We start from the raw sequence: 25469 nt of genomic DNA, 5'->3' as shown, positions 1-25469 counted from the left end.
AAATTAATCCATTTCTATAAATCTATACCTTGCCACGTGGCTCGTGGCTTACCGGCATCTTCACATGCTGCTTGTCATGGCAGCGGCTGGCAGCGTCTCCCTCCGCCTTCCTGTTCTTTCTTTTCTCCTCTCCGTTAGTCCCGCCTATACTTCCTGCCTAGCCACTGGCCAATCAGTATTTTATTTATTGACCAATCAGAGCAACACATTTGCCATACAGAACATCCCACAGCAAGGAAAGGCAGCAGACTGGCTGTAAAGAAATGCAGGTTTAAATAAATCCAGAGTCTATCCAATACCCAAAATGTCCGGGTCTCAGTTAACAAGTAAATCACGAGAACCAGCAAATCTCCCACGGACATCAACCCCAGGATGGCAGGTGTGGTGGGAATTGACAAGGGTTTTTAATTTTCTTACTGTTTATATACCTTGGGATAACACCAAACAAGTGAAGGACCTTTTGATAAGAACTTTAAATCTCTAAAGAAAGAAATTGAAGAAGATATCAGAAAATGGAAGGATCTCCCATGCTCATGGATAGGTAGCATTAACATAGTAAAAATGGCAATCTTACCAAAAGCAATCTACAGATTCAATGCAATCCCCATCAAAATCCCAACACAATTCTTCACAGACTTGGAAAGAAAAATACTCAACTTCATTTGAAAAAACAGAAGACCCAGGATAGCGAAAAGAATCCTGAATAATAAAGCAACCTCTGGAGGCATCACCATCCCTGACCTTAAGCTCTACTATAGAGCTATAATAATAAAAATGGCTTGGTACTGGCATAATTTTCTTACTGTTTATTTTTTGACAGGGTTTTACAATGTCACTATCTAGCCAAGACTGGCCTTGGACATATAATCTGATCCTCCATTCCCAACCTGAGAATGGGGATTTAAGATGTAGTACAGCTCCCAATTTTATTAAAGATTTTAAAGTAGCCATCATAAAAATACTATAATGGATAATTATGAATACACACTTGAATGAAATTTTCAAAGTCTTAGCCAAGAAAAACCCTTTAGAATTAAGATAAGCAATGGGGGTGGGAACAGCAGTGAATTTGGCGATTAAACAGTAGGAATTGGGCTCAGATGAAGCTCAGCTGGTAGGGTGCTTGTCTAGCAGCATGAAGCAATTACGTAAATCACCCTGGGGATGCATACATTTGATCCCAGCACTTGGGGAAATGGAGGCAGGAGGATCAGTGTTCAGGCCCACCTAGGCTAAGTGAGACCTCTGCCTCAAAAAGGTGGGACACGGTCTCCCTGTATCCTCAGATGCTCTGGAACACACAGGTATCCTCTGCTTCAGCTGGGATTACAGCCATGCCCAGCTGGGAAAAGTTTATTTGAACTCACTTCGATTTGTAAACATTTAAATTCTATAGAGTCAGGTGTGGTGGTGCACACCTTTAATCCCAGCACTCGGGAGGCAGACACAGATCTCTGAGTTTGAAGCCAGCCTGGTCTGCTAGCTTCAGGACAGCCAGGGTCACACGGACGCATTTTTTTTTTTAATTTTTTAAACTTTTATCTTGTGGGAGAGGACATATGCCATGGAGTGCATGTGGAGGTCCGAGGATAACTGGCAGGAGTCAGTTCTCTCCTTCCGTGGATCTATCAGGATGTCAAGCTTGGTGGCAAGTGCCTTTACCCGCTGCCAAGGCTCTTTGCTTACAGTCTCAGCCCCAGGCTACTTACCCCCTTGTCCTCTTACAGTCGAATTAACTACCAAGGAGAGACGGTTTATGCATCTCTCTACTCAAAATCCCACAGTGGCTCCTCAGTTGCACCGCGATTCAAACTGCCTACTATTTATTTTTAAAGATTTATTTACTTTTTGTGTTATGAGTGTTTTATCTCTGTTTTTCTGCATCACGTGTATACTGTGCCCACAGAGGCCAGAAGAGGGCGTCAGATCTCTCTGGAACTGGGATTACAGACAATTGTGAGTGATCGGAAGCGAACCCGGGTCCTCTAGAAGAGCAGCCGGCGCTCTTAACCTCCGAGCCTTCGTTCCAGCCTCCCCCACGCCCCCTCTCCATCCCCATCTTTCACCACCCCATCTCACCCCGCCCCCTCCACCCCCATTTTGACAAGGAAGGGGAAAATCTTAGGGCTGGACAAGATCCGGGAGGCGGGCCTAGAGTTGAGAAGGCGGGGCCCCACGTGGTCCCGTCGTCATGGGAACTCAGCCGCGCCGGAAAGGAGAACTACAACTCCCGTCCATCCCTGCGCTCCCGGTCCTCAAGATGGTGGCCCGCAAGAAGAAACCTGGTGCGTGCGGCCACGAGGGGAGCATACCGAGCCCACCGGGTTATTCAGGTGAGCAGCGGAGGGCCGGGAACTGACCTCTTCTCAGGGAGGTGGCCTGCGCGTGGCGGAGACCACGGCGGCTCGTCGGGTCTCGGGGCGCAGGAGCTCGCCGCGCCGCACCGGCTCCGGCTGCCGACTTCCGCGGGCATTGCTCAGAGAGGCCTCGGGAGCAGCTTCCTCCAGGCCGCGCCGAGCGTGCAGCGTCGACCACTGGAGCTTGTCACCCGCCGGCCTGCGCTTGTCTGGTTCTTCAGCAAGCGCTTCCTGGGGGTGGTGGCCGCAGCTGTATCCCCACCCCAAGGGACAGCTTCCCTGGCTTTATGGAGATTCGCATCTCACCGGTGTAGACTTCCTGGGAAGTGGGGCTAGCTGGGCATGAGGGGTCGGGACGCGACAGCCCCAACCTGGAGAGTGGGTGGAGGGGAGAGGGTTGGTGTGCCGAGCGGAACAGCCAGTGCGATGGGGGGCTGATGGTGTGAGCAGCGAGTACCCCGAGAGCGCGGCAGCGAGCCGCTGTGTCCCCACCGGCCGTGATGCCCCGACTGCGTGCTCCCTAGCTCTCCGTGGGCGGGCGGGTGACCAACAGGCGGGCAGGTGGAGCTAGAGAGGGACACAGAGAGAGGAACTTGGATGACACAGGCACTGGCCTCAACTCGGGGTACCCCGAACTCTCCCCTGCTCGTAGCTATTCCAGTGAAGTTCTCGGAAAAGCAGCGGGCTTCTCATTACCTCTACGTGAGACAGCACAGAGTTCGCCAGGACACCCAGTCCACGTGGCCTCCCAATAGGACCCTTTTTATCCTCAATGTGCCCCCGTACTGCACAGAGGTAAGCTGCTGGCAGAGGACCGGGGGGTCCTGGAAGGGGGGGGGCTTGCCATGGGCCCTACAAAATTCTGGCGGCCAGGTGGAAATGCCAGTAAAGCCACAGTGGAGGATGTTGAAAAGGCCGGGGCTCTCAGAATTCTAAGAATATGGGCTACAGGGTCTCACTCCCCCGGAGGCAGTTCTGGACCTCACCAGGCAGCCCGGGCTGGCCTCAGATGTGCTGTGCTCCTGCACCACCCCACCACCCCGACTCATTACAGTTAACGAGTGGGCACAGCTGGCTTGGAAATAATTATCCTTCCGACCACTTTTTTTGTTTACTGGTTAGTTTTTTTCTTTTTTGTTTTAAAGAAAGTCTAACAAAAATCAGGTGCAGTTCTGTCTAGACATACGTACTGATTTTTCGCAGACACTATTACATGTACTTTTCATTGTTTTGTTTCAGACAGGGTTTCTTGTAGCCTGAGCTGGCCTCATACTTATTATGTAGGTGAGGCTAGCCTTGAACTCCTGATTCTCCTCTCAAATTCTGGGATTACAGGGATGTGCCACCACACTTAGTCTAAAAAGGAAGGTGAGGACTGGTAGGATGGTTCAGTGGGTAAAGGCACTTGCCACCATGTCCCATAGCCTGAGTTTGATCTCTGGGACCCACATGGTGGAAGGGAAAACTGACTCCTGCAGATTGTCCTCTGACCTCCACACATGTAAAACGGACTCCACATACACACATACGCTTGTGCACAAACGCACAGACAAATGCAATTTTAAAAACTTTTCAATCGCTCCACCTGCCCCGATTTTCGGGGGTGTGTCACCATGCCTGGTGGGAGGAATTACTTTTTTGAGAAGAGACATGCTAGAGCTAGGGATATAGCTCAGTGATAGGGTGCTGGCCTGGGTTCAATCCCCAGCACCACATAAATCAGATTTGGAGGTTGGAGGATCAGAAGTTCAAGGCCAACCCGGACAGCAGGTTGGAGGGAAGGGCTGGGCTGGTCAGTTGCTGCATGTCAGAAGCTGACCACACTGTGTGTAAGCAGCACAGACCTAAGAAGTCCCCTCATACTCTTCCTGCCAAAGCTTCCCACCATCCTGAGCCCAACCGGAGCTGATTCCCTCAGACGTAGGTGGTAAAGCTTAATTAGTTGTCATCCGAAGTCAGTGACATTGAAAGTCCTTATCGTCCATCACAGCTAGACACATCTGCCTCTGCGTTGTCTTGGGAGCTGGTCAGGCTTGGGCACGTAGGCCCCCTGGGTTGTGTAGACCTGGGCTCAAGTCCTTCCTGGCTATTGTGAGTGTCCAGAGGCTCTGAGGAGCCCGTGGGTGTTGACGCTCTGCTTCCCTCTGACCGTGGCAGGAGTGCCTGTCCCGACTCCTCTCTTCCTGTGGCACCATCAAGACAGTGGAGTTGCAGGAGAAGCCCGACCTTGCCGAGAGCCCCAAGGAGCCAAAGTCCAAGTATTTTCACCAGAAGCCCGCTCAGGTAGGCTGCCCGGTACCATCAGGTTCCACTGGGTGGGGGCAGGGTGGTGGGGCGTGGGTGGGCTCGGCAGTGGACTTCAGACAGGCGCCCTGTGGCCCTGGGGTGCCCTCTGCCACGTGTGACATAGATTGGCGGGGATGGCCTCGGATTCTCTCAGGTGTGCCGCCACATTCTCTGACTTCCTGCCTCCCTCTCTGCCCTGCAGTCTCCCGGAGCCCATTTCCTACTTCAGTGGCTTTCTCCTCAGGACTGGTGCCCTGGCTCCGGGAGCCCTGCTCCTCTCCCCAGGTCCCTCACGTGTCCTTGCGGTACAAGGGGGTCTCACCCTGACTTTGTGCCTTGTCTGTTTATGACCCACCCTAGCCTGGGTGAGCCTGCTTTTCACGAGTCCCAGGTGTCCCAGCAGCAGTTGGCCAGCTAGGAGCATGGCTGTCCCTCACCCAGACTGTGGGATGATACATGAAAGAGCCGAGCACCATCTCCCCTGGTCCGGGGCAGGTATGGGGACCTTGTGCCACAAGTGGGAAGGCTCACACAGACATCTCTCTCCCCCCAGGGCTTTCAGGTAGCTTATGTGGTGTTCCAGAAGCCAAGTGGAGTGTCAGCTGCCTTGAATCTGAAGGGCCCATTGCTGCTTTCTACAGAGAGCCACCCTGTGAAGAGCGGAGTCCATAGTCAGTACCGCTGGCGGTGTCCAGTGCTTCCTCCTCGGGCCTTGGGTTGGGGAGGGACACTTGATGGGGGCAGCATCTGTGAATGCCACAAGCTGTGTCCCCTCTCCCAAGGGGCCTGGGCTGGCGGGGCTGTGTCTGAGACACGTCAGGAAATAGCCTGAGCCTTTGGCACCAGGTAAGGAGGTAAGGGCCCTCCCTACCTGTTGCCTCTAGAACCTTCCTATCACCCGAACCTGAATCCCAAGTGCCTGGACTGTGCTAGAGGATCCAGCTTGCTGGCCATGTCTGGTGAAGCCTGACTCTCCAGTCTGAGCCAGTCGTCTCTGTATTCTGTACGGCCTGGAGAACGTTCTGTGAGAGCTGGAGTGATGATGGTTTGGAATGACTGTCGATTAAGTATATGGCTGGCAGAGTGCAGAGCGGAGACAGCAAAAACCTCCAAAGTCAGTGCTGCTGCACCCAGCAGCAGAGGCTGGAGTAGCCTGGCTGAGAGCAGGCCAAGGGAAGGGCATCAGATGGGGGAGTGCCCCAGAGTGACTGGGGAGGTTGATTCCTCCCCAGGAGGGTTCCTGCCCTCCCTGTCCTGCTCTGGGGCTTTTATGCCTTGGCATAAAAAAACAAAAACAGTGCCATCTGCTGGCAGCAGTTTGCTAACTGTTTCCAGCGGGGCAGCTTGCCGGTTTACCTCTCCCGGCTACAGAGCCAGGGAGCCAGGCTGACCCAGGAGAGGTTGGGAGAGGACAAAGGAAGGCCTCCTAGAGTCTGCTCTCTTTGTAATTGTTAAAGATTTTGCTTTATGTGTGTTTGCACACCACACGTGTGCTTCGTATACAAGGAAGTCAGAAGAGGTTGCATCTCTGGAACTGGAGTTATGGGTGGTTGGAGCTACCATGTTGGAGCTTGGAACCGAACCTGGGTCCTCTGCAAGAGCAACAGTACTCTTAACCGCTGAGCTAGCTCTCTGGTCCCGAGTCTACTCTCCACGAGCGCAGACAGCGCATGATGCTTTCCCAGTGTGGTTTATGGTACACCATGTTCCTTCCCCCTCAGAGTGGATCAGTGATTATGAAGATTCAGTGCTCGACCCTGAGGCCCTGAGAATCGAAGTAGACACATTCATGGAGGCCTACGACAAGAAGATAGCTGAGGTAGGCCTCCAGTAGGGTTCCTGGGGATCACGTGTGTAGCCGTGGGAAGGTGGGCACCACAGGTAGAGAATGGTGTGGTGTGGTGCCTGTGAGGGATTGGCGGTGGCAGCCTGTCCTTGGTTACCATGGGGGTGCAGGCTCGCATTTTTGCTTGCTGAAACCTGGGCCACCTGGCTGGGTGACATGGACTCTCAGTGGTCTGCAGGTGAAGGGAGTGTCATTGACATGTCTGTTCAACACTCATTGTGGGGACCATTCAGGCCAGCAGACACTGTGTGGGCCTCGGGCCAATCGGGGCATCCTGCTGCCGCGGAGCCCTGCCCATCCACAGCCTCTTCCATGCAGGAGGAGACTAAGGCCAAGGAGGAGGAAGGAGTCCCGGATGAGGAGGGCTGGGTGAAGGTGACGCGCCGGGGCCGCAGGCCTGTGCTCCCTCGGACAGAAGCGGCCAGCCTGCGCGTCCTCGAGAAGGAGAAAAGGAAGCGGGCCCGCAAGGAGCTGCTCAATTTCTATGCCTGGCAGCACCGAGAGTCCAAGATGGAGCGTAAGGGACACCCGGGGGCACCCCACGGGCCGGGGCAGGGAGCAGGAAGTCCTCAGGCACTTCCTCTACAGGCTGGTGCCCCTGCTGCTCCCCAGAGCACCTGGGATGTGGCCTCACCACCAGGTCCCCAGAGCACCTCGGGCAGGGACCTGAGGGGTGGGGGTGCATGGGGGGGCTCTTGAGTGTTCCGTATGGGAGTACACGCTCTCGCTGCTCACAGGACACTTCTGTGGAGCTGAGAAGGCCCGGTCCCCTCCTGAACATGGGCTGGGCTCCACAGCCACCTTCAGATCCCACCTTTGTTGGCACTGGCCCCTGCCTCATAGTCTCTCCCCCACCTCACATGCTCCGGCCCTGTTCCTAGACCCCAAGCTGTACCTTCACCTGAGCAGCCTGTCAGATCCCCTCCTTAGAGCTCCGGGTGCCACCTCTGACTTGGGTCACTTGGTGACCATTTACTGCTGAATTCTGGAGCCCCCTACTCCAAGGCCTCATCTAGGGAAAGGGGCCCCTGGACCTGCTGCTTCTTAGGGAGCAGAAGGGTTAGGAGTCCTGCTTTCTCTGGGCCTCTTCTCCGTGCCACCCCCCCACCTCAGCCTAGCCCTCCTGAGTGGCTGTAGTTAGTGTCCGGGTCTGTTTTCTTACAGGATCCTGACCATGACCCAGGGCACAGCAGGAATAGAGGGGGCATGGGGGGCGGGGGGGGGGGGGGCAGAAGGAGGGTGTACTGAGCCTCCCTGGGACATGAGGAGTCTCTTTAGTAGGGTGGCTGGCAGTTCCTGTACAGGCACTCCGTGTGACCCGTCCTGTGTCCCTTCACACCCCCAGACCTAGCACAGCTGCGCAAGAAGTTCGAGGAGGACAAGCAGAGGATTGAACTGATGCGCGCCCAGCGCAAGTTCCGGCCCTACTGAGCTGCTGTGGCCGCTGGCGAGCAGGCCTGCTCCCTCGGGGACTGTGCTTTGGGAAGCAGATCCCAGGCCCAGAAGCCACTGCTGTGTCCCACAGCTCCATCTCTACACCCACACAGGCTGGAAGTGCAGGGCAGCAGCAGCATTTGGCCTCCAGAGAGCTGCCCCTGCCTCCTCGTGCCTGTAAAGATATTCCTGGGAAACCTGACCGACCATCTGCTCTGACTCTGTTGCCCTCCATGAAGTCCCTGCAGGCAACAGAGCCATTGGAATGCAGTGAAGACAGATTTATTTCCACACAGGCTGGCAGCCAGGACAGGCTCCAGAGACCCAGCCCAGGTCCTGCTTCCTCAGCGCACAGCTCACTGCAGCTTACCAGACACAAGCCCCAGGGCACCTGTCCCCTTCTCAAAGGCCAGAATCTTGTTTTCCCTTGCCTGCCACAGCTCTACCATGGGATTCTCCGCCACCTCCCTTGGTCTTCGAGCCCGGTGAGCCCCACCCCACCTATTTTGTGGGATGGGGGTGTTAGAAAGTGCGAACAGGATCCAAGACCAGAGCTACAGCAACGATGAGGTCCTGGGTTGGCTCTCTAGGAAGGAGCTGATGGTTCCAGCCACAACGTGGGGCTTGTTCATGTGGACGTAGTGATTGCCTGGGACTTTCACAAGCTGGAACCGCTGGAGAAAGGGGCAGCTGGTGAGATGCTGCCCACTCGGGAGACATTCTCATAGCTGACTGCTTCCAAGTGGGTGAGAGGCGACCTCTCTCCACAGCAGCCTGGGGACTTGGAAGCTGTCCCGGGGATGTAGCCTCTGAGCTGTATGGCTACAGTGCTGAACTGGGGCAGCCACAGGCAGGGTCGCTGCCAGTTCTGGTGGAGCGGGCTGTGTGCAGAGGTTCCAGGCCTCGGTGGGTCTAAGTGATGACTGGCGAGAGAGAGCCAGGACCTCCACAGGCCTCCCCCTGCCCTGGAGCCATCACACTTGCCAATGTGCTGGTTCCGGGAGCAGTGGAGGCCAGTGAGAGGCCACTTTTAAGAGGTGTGCCTCACAAGTAGGACTGGCCAGGGGTCAGGTGAGAACAATAAAGTGGAAGATCCTGCCAACCAAAGCTGTCTCCTTCCTGAATCAGACTGTGTGTTTCTGGGGACTGGCCATGGAGAGGATCCAAAGCAATTGACTATGATGTGGGGTTCAGAGCAGAAGACATGCCCAACCTGTCAGCCTCCCAGGCCACACACGTTACCTCTTTTAGGATGGTATTTAGCGTGTCCACCATGAAGAACAGAGGCTCCTTCTTCTCATCATTGGCTCTTCTCACATCGTAGTACCCCTCTGTTGCCCTGTGCAGCAAGAAGTTGGGGTGACTCTCAACAGAGAGCCCTCTGCCCTGTCTGAGTTTCAGGACCTGAAGAGCCCAAGCCTGGCTGACCCCCATTTTCCTTTTTCCTAGGTCCCTTTGAGCCTCTGCTGATCCTGAGGGTTGGTCATTCAGTACCAGCTTTCTCTTAGAGTGGGTAGCAGGCTAACAGAAGCTGAATGCCTGCCGTGGAAAGTGGGGGCCACTGAAAGCTGGGCTGAGATCTGAACCAGCTCTCAAGGCCAGGCTTCTCTTTAAAATAAAATCTACTGACGTCTAACGTGCATATCACGCAACCATTCCCCACCCCCCCCCAGCCCAGCCCAGCCCACCCCCGCCTTTGAAGCACACTGTAGCCTAGGCTGGCCTCAGGCTTGTCACAGCCCTGCTGAGCTCTCCCTGGTCCTGAACTGCAGGTGTGAGCCACCGTGCCCAGCCAGTCCCTTGTTTTTAAGTTCAGCTTTGCCTTAATTTATAACGGTGCTAACATTCCCCCAACTCCATAATGAGTTGAAAATTTAACTCAAAGAAAAAAAAAAGCATTAATTAAGCCTCCAAACCTAGCAACAGCCCACGCCACGACATCAAACTTGCCTCTGATTTCCCTGCTATTGCCGCCACAACCAAGCATCAAGGAAAGGATCAGGCTAGACCAACTGCATGTGGCTAGCCCAGGAAAAGTTCCTAATTCAAAATTCCTGCATGTGAAGACAATCCTGTGATGTCTGTCACCCCATTGGTCATCAGGGTTAATTTGGCTGATCTGACGAGGGGTGTGCCCCTTGAGAATCACCCCAAGTGCATCCTTCTTGAAGCCATGCACTCAAGTAGGACAATCTTTCCCAACAGAGTAGGACTTAGCAAGCTCCCAAGATTGCCTGTGCCATTTCTCTGATGTGGAAGTGGAATCTTAAGTCCAGCCACGTCTGGCTTCCCGGAGACCTGCCAGTCTGTGCTGCAGTCCTCACCCCTGCCCCCTCCTCCCAGGCTGTCTTCCCCCCTCCCAGCCCCTGCTGACAAAGATGCTTCCCGAGAAAGACTAAGTGGAAATAGTGTGGTGTCATACTGGAGAACTGGACGCCTGTGCCAGGCTCCCTCAGAGGGTCTTGCTCTCCGGGTCTATCAAGGGCACTCAGTTCAGACTCACTTGATCAGCAACACATTGGCCTGAAGATTCCTGGTAAGGTGCACAAACATCTCCTTGCTCACGAAGTCAAAGCTATTCTCTGGCTGCAGAAACAAGACCAGGGTGAATCCTTGCCACGAAGTCCCATGCACACCTGCACAGTCCTTATTTCAGGGCAGCTGGGTTCCAGCGAGGTTAGCTGGGCCACCCACCCACCCCAGGAGGCCAGTGTCCACCAAGTCACTTACTCATCAAGACTTCTTAGCTCCCATCAACCAAAGTTGTGTCTCCCACCCCCACCCCCACCCCCAGATCTATTCTTCCCTCTTGTTGGGATCAGAGCTGCCCAGCCAGACTCCATTCACAGAACTCTTTACAGTTGGGTGTGGCTGTTGACTGGAGGTTACTTCTGGACCTGTTTAGGACGGGAGCCCCTGCAGACCTTTCCCAGTACAGAGCCCAGCTGTGGGCTCTGGACTCTGCCAGGCAGAGCTCATTCCCTTCATGAGACTGCTTCTACTTGAAAGAAATGTGTTGTGACCACAACACAGAGTCCCGGAGTCCCCCATACCTGTGTCTCCACCCAGCCCTCACTGCTCTGTCCTTGTTTTTTTAAATGTGTCTTTTTTTTTAAGATTTATTTATTTATTTATTATGTATACAGTGTTCTGTTTGTATGTCTGCACACCAGAAGAGGGCACAAGATCTCATCAGAGATGGTTGTGAGTCACCATGTGGTTGCTGGGAATTGAACTCGGGACCTCTAAAAGAGCAGTCAGTGCTCTTACCCTCCGCGCCATCTCTCCAGCCCTGTCCTTGCTTTTTAATGTGCCTGTGCTGCAGGGCCACAAAATGGAGGCCTCCAGCCCCATGCAGCTACTGATGGACACTGTAGGTCACGTGCACAGCAGGTGTGATATGCATGCTAGGATCAGGGGACTTCGTGGGAGAAATGATAGTTAGTAAAGTTAAATAGAAGACATCAGTACATCTGGGCTGAGGCTGTAGGTCAGTGGTAGAGAGCTTGCCTGTTGTATACTGGGCCCTGGGGAGTATCGGATACCCAGTTGAAAAAATTCACTCCTTGTCGGGCGGCGGTGGCACACGCCTTTAATCGAGAGGCAGAGCCAGGGGAATCGATGTGAGTTCGAGGTCAGCCTGGTCTACAAAGTGAGTTCCAGGACAGGCTCCAAAGCTACACAGAGAAACCTTGTTTCCACAAACCAAAAACAACAAACCAACAAACCAAACAAACCAAACAACAAAACAAAACAATTCACTCCTGGGCTGGAGCCATGGCTCAGTCAGTAGAGTGCTTGTAACAAGACCTGAACCTGATCTTCTGATTCCACTTTTAAGCAACTGGACATGGTATGACGATCTTACAATCTCAGCCCTCAAGAGGCAGGGGCAGGTGGATCCTCAGAGTGTGGGGGCCAGCCAGCTTAGCCTGCTTGAAAAGTTGGAGACCATCTCAAAAAGTCTTTATTATATAAAGATAATATATAATAAATGTGAGAATGTGGCTGGGGAACACCAAAGGTCCCCTGACCTCCACATGCACACGTACACCATACACAAACTCTCACACAGACACAACAAAGTCGCTTCTCATCCTGCTCCTCAGACTGAAATCACCATGGGTACGTTCTCAAAGCAGAGATTCCCACATCGCCCACGAGGCCCCGCAGTCTCTCAGCCAGGTTCTCACATCAGAGCAACTGCTGGAGACCTGCGACAAGGGCAGGCTCCCTGGCTCCACCTTCTCCAACAGGCCTGGGGGGCGCGGGAGGAGGGGGCGGGGCAGGGAGGACGCCTCTGAACACTGGTCACAGTCGACAGCGAACAGGAGGTGGCGCCAGACGCAGTCAGGTGGAGGTTTGGGCCTTGGCCTCCAAACTCCCTCCTTTTCCTCACGACCTGGGGTTGGTCTGGCTCAAGGGTACAATCAGGCCTCAAACTTCATTTTAAGTTGGTCCCGAGGCAAGGATTAGGGGACATTACCTCAATCATGCCTGTAGACGTGAGGCTCTTCTGAGTTTCTATGGCAGCCTATTTCTCCTTTGTAGACTGACCACATTGGGGGCCCCTGCCTGTCCCCTTTTATCAGCTGCCTCTCCCCACAACGTCTCTTAACTCTTCCAATTTCATCACCACCATCCCCCGACCCCCCCCCCCCCCTTTTAAGTAATAAGGTTAAGCCAACAGCAAAGTCAAATGAGCTGCCAGCTCTGAAGCACTTTGCATACAGGACACAGGGTATGAGACCTGGATCCAGGTCGGTGTGCCTGGCTGTGCTCCAGACTCACCAGGGGCCGAGAGGAGAACACCTCTGTTCTCTAGCCCCACAAATGTCTGTGAGAGATGGGTTTTTTTGTTTGTTTTTGTTTTTGTTTTTATTTTTATTTATTATATAGTGTCCTGCTTGAATGTACAACTGCAGGCCAGAAGAGGGCACCAGATCTCATTACAGATGGGTGTGAGCCACATGATTGTCATTGCTGGGAATTGAACTCAGGACCTCTGGAAGAGCAGCCAGTGCTCAACCTCTGAGCCATCTCTCCAGCCCCGTGAGAGACTTCTTTAGGAAGGGAGTGTGGAAATGATGCAAAGTCCTAAGACAAGGGTCTGTGTCCGTGTACATGCACATGTATGAAAAGACACTTGGGGACGTTTGGAGAGTCTGTCGATGTATGTCCATGTGTATGAAGAGACAAATGGGAGAAAGGGATTTGGGGACGAAGCTCAGTGGTAGGACACTTGCCTAGAGTGTACAAGGCCTTGGGTTCAGTTCCCAGCACCCCTCCTCCCCTATGTGTGTGAGAGAGAGAAAGTGGGGATGAGATCGGAACCCTTGTGTATTGGTGGGAACATAAACTAGCGCAGCCTCTGTGGACAGCAGTTCAACAGTTTCTCAAAAGATCAGTCACAATTCCAGCAATTCTCTTCTGGCATAGCCTCATGGTCCAGCAGCACTGTTCTCAGCTGCCAGAACGTGAAAGCCCGGTGTCTGTCAGCAGAGGACTGCACAGAGAACATGCGCTGTGGACCAGCAGGACACTCAGAGGATAAACACACTTGCTGCCAAGCTGACTGACTTTGATCCATGACACTCATGGAGGAAGGGGAGACTCCCACGAGTTGTCCTCACTTCCACACACGCTCCCCCTGCCCTTACACACACACACACACACACACACACACACACACACACACACACACACACACATTAAATTTAAAAAGTAGATGTAAAAAAGATGTTTAAGGAAAAAAAGAATCTGACAGATTGGCCTGCCTCTGCCTCCACATGCTGGGATTAAAGTCACCACGTTGGAACAGTTTTCAGTCCTCACAAAGGTGTGAACTCGGGTGTGTGTTTCATGTTTCACATGAAAGGATCTGGAAAGCACGATGCTGAGGAGAGGAAGCCAGGCACGGAGGGACAAACACTGATTCTATTTTTGTGGGGTATCATACAAGCAACTTCACAGGGACAGAAAAGTCAATTAGAGGTTGCTGGAGAGACGGGTGAGGACTTGGGGTTTTAATTGGTTCAGTGTTTACTGAGCGGGACAAAGTCTGGCTATAGGTGTTGGTGATGGTTACATAAAACAGTGTGTCTAATACTACCCAGCAGTGTACTTAGAGCCACCTAAAATGGGTCTATCCTATGCTATGCATAGAAATTTAACACTACCTTCAAAGAGAGATCACAGGCAATCTGTGACGAAGCCGGCAGACAGCGGTACTTACCGAAGACAGCCTCCGGTCCCTGTTCAGCACCAGCCCTGAAGAAAGCACAAAGCATGGTGTTTTCAGTGTCAGCTCTTACAGGAAGGGAGAACCTGGCTTCCTGGGGAAATCTCGGTCTCCTCACACAGGGCTCATGCCTTCTATCTGGGCTGCTGAAAGCCAGCCCTGGACTTCCGTCCTGGGCTTCTTCTAGAACAGAGCTTTGTCAAGACTGTCTGACCACAGCACATGGGCATCTCCTCAGACCCCAAGGGACAGCAAAGGATGATGATGGAAACAATAAGGTTCTCTCTTTCCTTCTCCCCTTTCTTGTTTTTGTTGGTTTGTTTGTTTTTGACAGGATCTCACTAGGTGGCCCCTGACGACCCGGCACCCACTCTGTAGACCAGGCTAGCCTCAACTCACAGAGATTTGCCTGCCTCTGCCTCCAAGTGCTGGGACTAAAGACATGTGCCACCCCTCTAGGGTCCAACTCCCATCTCAGAGAAAACTGTTCGTTTCTTTAGGAAATAGAGGATAATCGAGACCCACGGCATTCCTTGTCAGACTTGGTCGCTGCCATAGAGGATGGACAACTCTACCCAGCTAGAAAGGTTTAGCCACGCCCTCCTGGGCCACATCTATGATTCCTAGAGAACTGTGTGCAGGAGTGTGGGGGTGGGGCAGAGCAGCCTCTGCTGCCATGTAGGAACTCACAAGCCGTGGAAGTTTCCAACCCTGGGGACATGCTCCAACAAGAGGAACAGGGTCGGCTGCAGGTGTCAGCCTGGGGAGAGGTCTACCTACAAGTCCGCTCAACTCCCCTGTGCCCAACCACCAGACAAGGTGACGTCAGACCGGAACACCTGCAAACGGGCTGTCCCCAGTGTGTTAAACATTTAATGCAAATATAAGTCTTAGAATCAAACACGTAGATGATTCAAATTCCAGAGTCCATTAAAAAAAAAAAGACACACATATTGCAGTTGGATATCACTGTGCAATACCACAGTTCTGCACTCAAGAAAAGAAACTCCAGGTCTAGAGAGAAGTGACAACCAGGGACCAGGCGGCTACAGTTCCACGTCTGCAACATGGGAAAGTTGGTAAAAACTGAGATGAAGCCAAGGACTGACCATAGATGGGGCAGATGTTCACACTGCACCCCTGGGCTCCCCACCTCCACAGTCTTCCAGTAAATCCCCTTCTCCTGCAGTGCTGCGGCTGGAAGCCAGGACCTGGGGCATGCAGAGCAGGCGCCCTACCACCCAGCAATGCGTCCTACCACCCAGCAATGCGCCCAGCCTTGCACCTGGGTTTTACGTTTTGTTTGTTTAACAACCCTGGCTGTCCTGCAACTTGCTTTGTAGACCAGGCTGGCCTCAAACTCACAGAGATCCCCCTGCCTCTGCCTCCTGAGTGCTGAGATTAATGGCGTGCGCCACCACCTTCCCTACTGGTGTTTTTATTAAGAAGTATTTATTGGGGCTGGAGAGATGGTTCAGAGGTTAAGAGCACTGCTTGCTCTTCCAAAGGTCCTGAGTTCAATTCCCAGCAACCACATGGTGGCTCACAACCATCTGTAATGAGATCTGGTGACTTCTTCTGGCCTGCAGAGACACATATAGGCAGAACACTGTATACATAATAAATAAATTTTTTTTTTTTTTGGTTTTTCGAGACAGGGTTTCTCTGTGTAGTTTTGCACCTTTCCTGGAACTCACTTGGTAGCCCAGGCTGGCCTCGAACTCACAAAGACCCACCTGCCTCTGCCTCCCGAGTGCTGTGATTAAAGGCGTGCGCCACCACCGCCCGGCAAAAAGAAGTATTTATTTTTGAGACAGGTTTTACTTATGTAGTCTTGGCCTGGAATTTGCTGTGTAGATCAGGCTAGCCTCAAACTCACAGAGGGTAAGCAGAGGCTTCTGCCTCTTTGAGGATGAAAGGTGTGCACCATCATGCTTGGACTCAGATTTTTTTTTTTTTTTTTTGGTTTTTCGAGACAGGGTTTCTCTGTGTAGCTTTGCGCCTTTCCTGGGACTCACTTGGTAGCCCAGGCTGGCCTCGAACTCACAGAGATCCGCCTGCCTCTGCCTCCCGAGTGCTGGGATTAAAGGCGTGCGCCACCACCGCCCGGCTGGACTCAGGTTTTTTTGTTGTTGTTGTTTCAAGACAGGGTTTCTCTGTGTAGCCCCAGCTGTCCTGGAACTCACTTTGTAGACCAGGCTGGCATTGAACTCACAGAGATTGACCTACCTCTGCCTCCTAAGTGCTGGGATTAAAGGTGTGTGCCACCACCACCCGACTCAGGTTTTGTCTGTTTGTTTGTTTTGTTTTTTAAATAGCAACAGATTAGACAAAGTTGATAAAAAGCTCAATGTGAGGGCTGGAGAGATGATGGCTCAGTGGTTAAGATCACTGGCTGCTCTTCCAGAGAGTCCTGGGTTCAATTCCCAGCAACCACATGGCAGTTCACAACTGTCTATAACTCTAGTTATAAGGGATCCAACAGATATGCATGCATGCAGGCAAAACACCAATGCACACAAAATAAAAAAAATAACTTGTTAAAAAAGAAAGAAAGAGAAGCCAAATGATGACTGAGCTTGTTGTATGTCTGGGAAGGGTTAAGGCAGGATATCCTCGCCCACCCACCCTCACCCCACCCCTCCCTGCCCCCATAGGAAAAGCAAGCATGAATCTAGATGCTACTCTGAGGGGAAAAAAAAAAAGCAATTATGGGAACATTAAGGAATGCTATTTTCTGTAATTATTAGGTTTTGGCCTCTAATTAGAGATTATGGAACTCTGAGATAATAAATGGAATGTTTAATTGTTGATAGAGCTCTAGCCAGGCACTTGTGACTCGGATGCATAGAGGACCTCATGGGCTTGGATGCTGAGACGGACCCAGCGTTGGACTTCACCTCGGACTTCCAGGACCCTACGATAAATCTCCCATGCTGTAGTGAATCTTCCTCCCTAATAAACTCCTTTACCCTTTAAGCAGGACAGGGAAATGGCCCGGGCTGAGTTGAACCCACATGAAGCCATGGGCGTCCCAGTGCAGACTTAACTTGGTCCTACTTGGTCCAGCCTCCAGCCCTGTGCTCAGGATCATCCCGCTGTCCTCCCCACAGCTTCCTGGCAGGTCCTTGGCACAGTGTGGCTTCTGTATCTGCTGGCCCTTCTCTGTCCCTGCCTTAGCAGTGTCCCGCAGTGTCAGAGGGACACCTACATGGTGACTGTCTCCCAGTCCTCAGGTTACACAGTTGGAGTACTGGGGATATTCCCTAGCCATCCCTCTGTCCAGAGCATGGGGGCATGAGGGATAGAAAATAGGCCCTAGGTCCAATAAAAATAAAATGGGAAAATCAAAACCAAAACCAAACCAAAACAAAACAAAACAAAACAAAAAAAAACAGCCAAGAGTCCTCTGGGGCCATTAAGATGGTTCAGTGGGTAAAGGCACTTGCCACCAAGCCTGAAGATCTGAATTCAATCCTTGGCATCCATCTACATATGCACACACCCATTCACACCCACACCCCCAAAATAAACAAGTATAATTGAAAACAAAACAAAAACCAAACAGGCCCTGATCCTTGAACACTAATAGCTGCCCGCTCTGCCCGTGGGTGGCTCCTTCCTGTTTTCTTCCCACCTAGGAGGCCTGCCCGGCCTTCCGAGGAACAGCAGTGAACTCAACAGTCTTCCCACTGCTGGCTCCGCGTCTCTGCTGGGACTCGTCAAAGTCACAGACAGATCCAGCAGAGACCGGCAGAGAGGGCACTGTGCCCATGGACAAGGCCCTCAGAGCTTCTGGTGGTTGCCGGTGGGGGGATGACTGTGGTTAGGTCTCTCCATTTCTCATCGGCAGCTAGAAAGCTCTGCTTTTCTACAAAGCCTCTCCCTTTCAAACATGGGCAGCTGTCCCGGCTCCCCTGCCAAGTGTTTCCGTGAAACTGCTCAAGCCAGACGGATCTGCTTTTGACTGAATGCAGCTGAGTTTATGACAGAAATTTCAGCATCCTGGAGGGGAAGGCAGGGCTTCCCTGGCCAGAGACTGATAGAGCCTGTCCCTTCATCCTCAGCGATCCTGGACAGAGCTGGGTTCTCCCTCTTGGCAGAATACCTTCAGCCAGGAGTATGTGTTGCTTCTGTTGTTTGCTTGGCTTAGGGTCTTACTATGTGGCCCAGGCTGGCCGCAACAGCACGGTCTTCCTGCCTCGACCTCCCAAGTGCTAGGGTTTCAGGCTGGCATGCCACCACACCTGGCTTGAAGCAAGCACCGGGTTTTTGGGCTGGAACACTTGTGTTTAGAGAAGAATGTGCCTAAAGCTGTGTTTCATGGCTCTCTCTCTCTCTCTCTTTTTTTTTTTAAATATTGTTTATTTTATGTATATGAGTGCTTTGTTTTCATCCATACCAGAAGAGGGAATCAGATCCCATTAGAGATGGTTGTGAGCCACCATGTGGTTGCTGGGAATTGAACTCAGAACCTCTGAAAGAGCAGCCAGTGCTCTTCACTACTGAGCCATCTCTCCAGCCCCTCATGGCTCTCTCTTGATCCTGGTACATCTGCCTGGTTAACTCATTAGCTTCATGACCTGGCTTTGTTGGGTACTCCCGTTGGCCAGGAAGTGGATGCCTGAGACCACTTCCTCACCTGCATTATTCAGATCAGGAGGGAGAGGTGGGGGGAGGGAGAGAGAGAGAGACAGAGAGAGAGAGAGACAGAGAGAGAAGGGGGGGGCTCTCTCTCTCTCTGTGTGTGTGTGTGTGTGTGTGTGTGTGTGTGTGTGTGTGTGTGTGTGTTGGGGAGGGGTGTGGAGGCCCAGAACAATGGTTTCCTAACACTGTATCCAGAGAGCCAGCAGATCTGGATTTTCCTTCTCCCAAGCTAATTCTGCTCCTGCCACAGGCTCCTACCGCTTGCCTGCTCCCTAGCACGGAGGCTCACGTCAGCAATGCCCAGTGTCTCCTGAGTGACAGCATCTGTGCCTACTTTTCCGCCGGTAACCAGCGCCCTTTATCATAACCATCATCCTGCTTTCACAGTGCTCTGTATGAGGCAATGGAAAAACCAGTGAAACACTTGGGGGCACCAAGTATCAGCTTGACCCATGCAGGCCCCCCATGGCATCCCGCAGTAATGACGGATGGACGGATGGACAGACAGACGGACGGAGGGTGAGTCCTTACCTGTGGCCACCTGCGTGGTTCCTCTCTGCAGCAGGAGTTCCCCACACTCTTTACTCAAGTGGCTGTTGTTATTCAGGGTCCTGGGGGAGACAGGAAGACACAAAAGGAATCAGGCCTCCGTCCAGCCCAGGGATTAGACAGAAAGGAAAGCAGGCAGCTAGAGAGAGTGTGCCCATCTTTAATTCCAGCGCCTAAGGAAGCTGAGGCAGGAGGACTTTGAATTCAAGGCCAGTCCCGGCTACATAGTGAGTTCAAGGTCAGCCTGAACTATAGCTAAATCTCTCTAAAATGAACAAACAAACAAACAAAACAACAACAACAAAAAGGACTAAGGGTGTGGCTTGGGGTAAAGTGCTTGAGTGCTTGGGGTCACCCTCCAGGAGGAAGAGGAGGAGGAAGGAAGGGGAGATGGAGGGAAGGGAGGCTAACCTTGAACGATCTGCATGTCTTTCAGAATCAGTGGGGTGTTTACAGCATCAGGCACGTCTGCCTGTTACTTACTCTCTCTCTCTCTCTCTCTCTCTCTCTCTCTCTCTCTCTCTCTCTCTCTCTCTCTCTCTCTCTCTGTGTGTGTGTGTGTGTGTGTGTCTCCACTCCTCTAGACAACAACAACAAAGCAGAGCCCTGTCCTACTGTGCACACTGCCCAATGAGTGCAAACACAGCCAGGGCATTCCCAGTTGGGCCGTGGGTGCAGAATGGAGAGGCCAACAAGGACACAAGGCTGTGTGGTTGTTCTGGGGTAGAGGCTGCCGGACAGCTCTAACAGGAGAGTGGGAGAATCCAGGAGGCCTGATGCCCGAATGCCACCCAGGGGGAGCAAACTGGGGTGGAGGGGTGGGGGGATGACGTTGTGAGGAGGGGGAGGAAACAGTAGCAGGAGAAGGAGGAGCGTGCTGTATTTTCTCCCTGACTTGGAAGGTTTCTACCCTGGGCACAGCAGTGCCAGCCTCCCTCCGCCCCACCCCTGCCGCCAGCACCCACACCTCTGCAGCACTTCCTCGGGGCTGGACACCTTCGGGGGCTTCTGGGAAGCTTCCACCTGCAGCATGTGCTCTATGTTCCTCCGTCTGTAGAGCGGGATGTGCTCCATTTCCTAAGGAGTCAGCCAGCCAGAGCTGGTGAACAGGGAAGCCTCAGACGAGAGGTCCCAGTCCCTTCCCAGGTCCCGCCCGCTGCCCTCGGTGCCCCTCTGAGGGGGATCCGCCCCTGCTAGTTACCCTTTCTCATTGGGCACAGGCTAGCCTGGGACAGCTAGAGGGGTCAGATGATGGGGGAGGGGGCATCTCTGTTAACTGCCGAGGGCTGTGTAGAGGTGTGAACACTAGCATTCCATCGAGGGCAGGCAACTCGACTCTAACAGCAAGTAGTGGGACCAGGTAGGCAAAGTCCCCAGTGGCAGAAGACCAGCAGGTTCAGCCTTTTGGGGGCTCACTGCCACCCAGTACCACCCAGGAGGAAGCCCCAAGGCTCTTTATACTTGTTTCATCAGTGGGACATCACAGAGACCAAAGGGCAAAGTTCACCGTAGTCTGGGTATTGGGTTCCACACTAATGCTTAATGGTTAATGGTCCATGCAATGGAAAATTACTGAGTGCTTACAATGTGCAGGGCCTGGAGACATAGGGATAAAAACTAATCCCAGCTGGGCAGTGATGGTGCACACCTTTAATCCTAGCACTTGGGAGGCAGAGGCAGGAGGATCTCTATGAGTTCTAGGCCAGCCTGGTCTACAACAGCTAGTTCTAGGACAACCAGGGCTACACAAAGAAACCTTATCTCACAAAACAAAACAAACTGAAAAAAGTAATTTCAGCTGTTAGGAGGTTGGGGCAGGAGGATTGCCAGAAGTTCATGGCCAGCCTTGATTACAGAATGAGCTCCTATCTCAAAAAAAAAAAAAAAAAAAAAAAAAGAAGAATGAGTTATCATCCTCAGGGAAGGTGTGGCCATTTTGTAAATGGAAAGATGGAAATTGTCATACTGGAGTGGTCTGGAGCAAACTAACTTCCTTAGGGTCACACAGTATGTAAAGGACAGGGCCGAGTCTCAGATACAGGGACAGTACTGGCTGTTGTGACTGCTGGGGGTAGTATTGGTCTCTCAGCCACACTCATGGTTGATGTTTATGGTTGTTCCAGGTGCACAGCGCAAAGGAACTGGTTGTTTTCAGGCAGGAAGCTTGCTGTGGCCCCAGACTTCCTCCACCCATGGCTGCTGTTTTCTGGTCTATGCTGGCTCCCCCGGCTTTCTGCAGAATCCAGGCCACACACTGGGCTTCCAAAGAGTTCCCATGCCCTGCTCCCTGACGTTCGTAGGGTCACAAGCTTCAGGATGCTACCCTCTCTGGGGGAGATCCCTGGCTAACTTGTCCATCTCCGTCACTTTCTGCTGCCTCCTTAATGTCCACCACAGGAGACAGAGCTGAAGGCACGCCCCCACTAAAGCCTAGGGTCCCCGTGACAGCCTCCAAGAAGCCTCTTCCTACGTTAGAGTCCAGGAGAAAGGGTGTTGAGTCCAGCAAGATAAGTTTGTCCACCATCTCTGGGAAGATGCAGGCGTACTGGAGAGGAACAAGAGAGGAGCCAAGTGAGCGGCTGGAGAAGGGGCAGGCTTCACCAGATCGAATCTTCCGTCCCTTCAGTGTGCTCCCAGACCTAGCTGCAGACCCCAGTAACCCTAGATGGGACCCGTAGAAACTACAAGGAACCGTGACCTGGACACAGCGCGTGTGTGTGTGTGTGTGTGTGTGTGTGTGTGTGTGTGTGTGTGTGTGTGTGATCTGCCTCTGGCTAAGGAGGCGCTGGCTACTGCATCCATCGTGTGTGTGTGTGTGTGTGTGTGTGTGTGTGTGTGTGTGTGTGTGTGTGTAATCTGCCTCTGGCTAAGGAGGTGCTGGCTACTGCATCCATCGTTCTCCCCAGCCCACCTTTCCCTTGCCCCTCAAGGTCCCAGGTGACCACAGAGCAGCCAGCTACTCACCATGCCGCCCACAGTGCCACCTGCCGGACAAGAGAGCAGCGCTGTCACACTGTTATGTGACCCCCCCTCCCCAGCCCCCAATATCCTCCCCTGAGCTCTTTTCTAAGGGCTGTCCCATCCCCAGCTCCTCTCCCACCACAGTGTGGGGACTCTGCATCTTGGAGCCTCTTCCTGGGCCACCAAGGTCCCTTCGTGTGAAAACACTCACAGGGGCATCCCCCTCCCTCATCTGAGACCAGAAGCACAGTCCCTAAGATAAGCATACGAGGATTCTCTTCCTCCTCCTCAGAGGGGCAGGGAAAGGTACCAGGCACCACCGTATCAACTTTTCTCCCTCTCCGATAGCCCTCCATAGAACTCAGGGCCTGGCCAAAACGGACTCACCAAAACTGTGGCCCAGGAGGGAGAATCTGGTCCATTTAAAGGCTGAAAACACAAAGCAGGAAAAAAAAAAAAAAAAAAAAAAAAAAAAAGGTTAGCATGGTCCAGCCTTACTCCGAACTTTTTCCTGTGTCCTGGCTTGGGACTCCCTCCAAATACCTGTAGCACCCCACCCGGGAGGTGAGCTGAGGGGGCTCAGCTCCACTGTGGGAAGCTCCTAGTGGAGGAGGCAAGTTCATCTCAGTTGCTGGGAGAACTGGAGCCAGACCCCAGGCATCCATCTCCAAGCCAGTACTGCCTCCTAGACACTGCACCCTACTCCTAGGATAAGAGGGGATGTCACAGAGGACACCCCACCCCACCCCCGCGCGCGCGCTGCCCGAAACACGCACGCACGCACGCACGCACACGCAACTCCTTCCTGGTATTCATTTTGGCTCTTGCTCACCTGTTACCACCCTCTGGACCTCACTCACAAAATTTTGGTGGCAATACGGGAAGCCTGGGTTGTAATGGGATGAGAGCCCATGACCTCCGAAATCCATGGCCACATAATGAAAATCTGCGGCAGAGAGGAGAAAGAGAAGGGGGTCTGTGTGGCGGCTTCCACCCCTCCACCGCCCCCTTGGCCCACAGCCCCACCTTGTGGAAGAAGAGGAATAAGCCTGTCAAAGGAGTTGGCATTGTCCAGCCAGCCATGAAGGCAGAGAACTGGAGGGTTCTTCTGGGAGCCCCAGACTTTGACAGCAATGTGGCCCCAGGGCACAGCCAGCTTCAACTCGGACAGCAGACCTGTAAGGTAGAACCGGTCATTTTCCCGCTGCAACCATGAACCCAGCATGCACCAAGCCCCTCATCTATATTTTTGGTTGTGAGCCTAGCCTTTAACGGCTGAGCCATCTCTCCAGCCCTAAGCCCCTCATCTATGTATGCTCCAGCATGCAATTGGGTGCTATTAGCCTATGTCCTGGCTCTGGACAGACAGACTACCAGATATCCTGAGAAGGGAAAGACATCCGGGTCCCCTGGGTGAGAGAGATCTGAACAGGCTTGAATAGGAAGTAACCCATTGGTGTTGGGACAGAATGGGAAGGAGTGGGTTGGAGGCTGCTGGCTTGAATCCTGCCACTTGTGGGCTGTACGACCTTGGACTGGCTGCTTAAAACCTCTGTATCATATCCTCAGTTTCCTTCTCTGTTAAGCAGATTACAGTGCCTCTTAACTGCACAACCCATTCCAAGAACCCCCATGGATGCCTGAAACTTCAAGCATTAATGAACCCCATACAATGAATGTTATCTATGCTTCTACACACACACACACACACACACACACACACACACACACACACACATCCACGATAAAGTTTAACTTATAAATTGGCACAGTAGGAAATAAACAATACTTAATAAAACACAATGCTGATAACAGACTATAATATACAAATTGTGGTAGCACGTGCCAGTCATCCCACTACTCACAAGGTAGAAATAGGGAGACTAGAAATTTGAGGTCAGCCTTGACTACATGAGACCTTGTCTCATAAAACATAAATCTCCAAAACAAACACTGTAATGAAAATGTGTGCAGCGGTCTCTGTCTCCAGAACTATTGCATGAGAACCAAGTATAGCTACACACACACATCTGTAATCCTAGCCCTAAGGAGGCAGAGGCAGGAGAATTGCATCCAGGTCAGGACAGGCTGATAAGGGGAGTTCCAGGCCTGCTAAAACTACATTCAAAGAAATATTTGAGAGATCCTGGAGGACAGGCTTTAAGACGGCTGAGGGTTTTAGGACACTACTCACTCAGAGTAGCATGCAACTCAAAACTGGACTTTGCACTAAATATTTTGGACGCTGGGGAACTGAACCCTTGGAAATAGAAACTGGGGAGGCTACTGTGGCCAGCATTTTCTAAGCCTTCAGAGCCGGTGCCAGGCACTTGACACAAGCCAACTGCCCATAACGTGAGTTGGACCACTGCCATGCTCAGTACACAGACCGCTACACAGAGGCACAGAAGATGGCCAAGCTCCTTCGGAAAGATCAAGAGAGGATTTACAGGCCGACAGCATGATTCCAGGACTCCAGCTGGGCCTACTCAGGTCAGGTGTGTCCCAGAGCTGACCTTCTCATGCTGCTGGCCCCAAAGTGTAACCCCAAATAGCTATGCGCACACTCGTCTAATCTAAGAGCTATGGGGACTCAGCGGCCTTGTGACTCGTTCGGAGCCCACAGTCTGGCTCTGCTGCATCTCAGCGCTGCTGACTGGGTCTGGACACCCAGTGGGGAGGGCAGTGAGTACACACACACACTCCACTGGCTAGAGTGACTGAGTTGGTGCATGGGCCTCCCCTTCCCACTCCGATCTAAGGGGCCCTGAGGGGCATTTTCACCCATTGCTCGGTCAGTGCGGCTGTCACTCCTCTCCCGGGAGGTCGCAGGGACGGAAGGACTCAGAAGCTCCAGCCCCGCCCAATTGACTTTTCTTTTCCTCTAGGCCCGCCAGACTCCTGCAAGACGCCTCTCCGACAGGCCCGGCCCCGCCCACCACAAGGGCCCCGCCCCACCCAGGCCCCTCCTTCCCGCGCTCTCTGGCTGGGGACATCCACATGGATCCCGCCTGGCCCAGGCTAGTGGGGCGGTGTTGGAGCGAGTACAGAAGGCTCTGAAAGACACAAAGACACGCAGGTGGCAGGACCGATCCCTGGGCATGCCCGCATGGCACCAGGAGCTGGACAAGGTCCCAGTGGCTCCGGG

The 25469-nt window shown here is 52.8% G+C and overlaps 2 protein-coding genes across 3 annotated transcripts; one reads left to right on the top strand and one right to left on the bottom strand.

The window, feature by feature from the left end:
- The first annotated feature begins 1911 nt into the window (after positions 1 to 1911).
- Positions 1912 to 9030, top strand: Rrp7a (ribosomal RNA processing 7 homolog A). The gene is made up of 7 exons (XM_006980232.4): positions 1912 to 2333; positions 3010 to 3152; positions 4515 to 4640; positions 5197 to 5314; positions 6365 to 6462; positions 6808 to 7006; positions 7835 to 9030. Exons 1-7 carry the CDS (start codon positions 2192 to 2194, stop codon positions 7918 to 7920), a joined length of 912 nt encoding a protein of 303 aa, XP_006980294.2. The 5' UTR covers positions 1912 to 2191; the 3' UTR covers positions 7921 to 9030.
- Positions 8190 to 25253, bottom strand: Serhl2 (serine hydrolase like 2). Of its 2 annotated transcripts, XM_006980230.3 has the most exons (12): positions 25106 to 25253; positions 23348 to 23497; positions 23154 to 23267; positions 22709 to 22750; positions 22325 to 22344; positions 21831 to 21905; positions 20328 to 20437; positions 19343 to 19422; positions 14159 to 14193; positions 10427 to 10509; positions 9166 to 9262; positions 8190 to 8597 (listed from the first exon to the last, which is right to left on the bottom strand). In XM_006980230.3, exons 1-12 carry the CDS (start codon positions 25107 to 25109, stop codon positions 8478 to 8480), a joined length of 930 nt encoding a protein of 309 aa, XP_006980292.1. In that variant the 5' UTR covers positions 25110 to 25253; the 3' UTR covers positions 8190 to 8477. The 2 variants fall into 2 exon arrangements, with proteins under 2 accessions (XP_006980292.1, XP_042120559.1); XM_042264625.2 differs by lacking the exon at positions 23348 to 23497 and having other exon boundaries at positions 25106 to 25250.
- Positions 25254 to 25469: the final 216 nt, after the last annotated feature.

The sequence above is a fragment of the Peromyscus maniculatus genome, chromosome 20 (genome assembly GCF_049852395.1).
Source record: "Peromyscus maniculatus bairdii isolate BWxNUB_F1_BW_parent chromosome 20, HU_Pman_BW_mat_3.1, whole genome shotgun sequence".
Lineage (NCBI taxonomy): Eukaryota > Metazoa > Chordata > Mammalia > Rodentia > Cricetidae > Peromyscus > Peromyscus maniculatus.
This window is presented reverse-complemented; position numbering and strand designations above follow the sequence as displayed.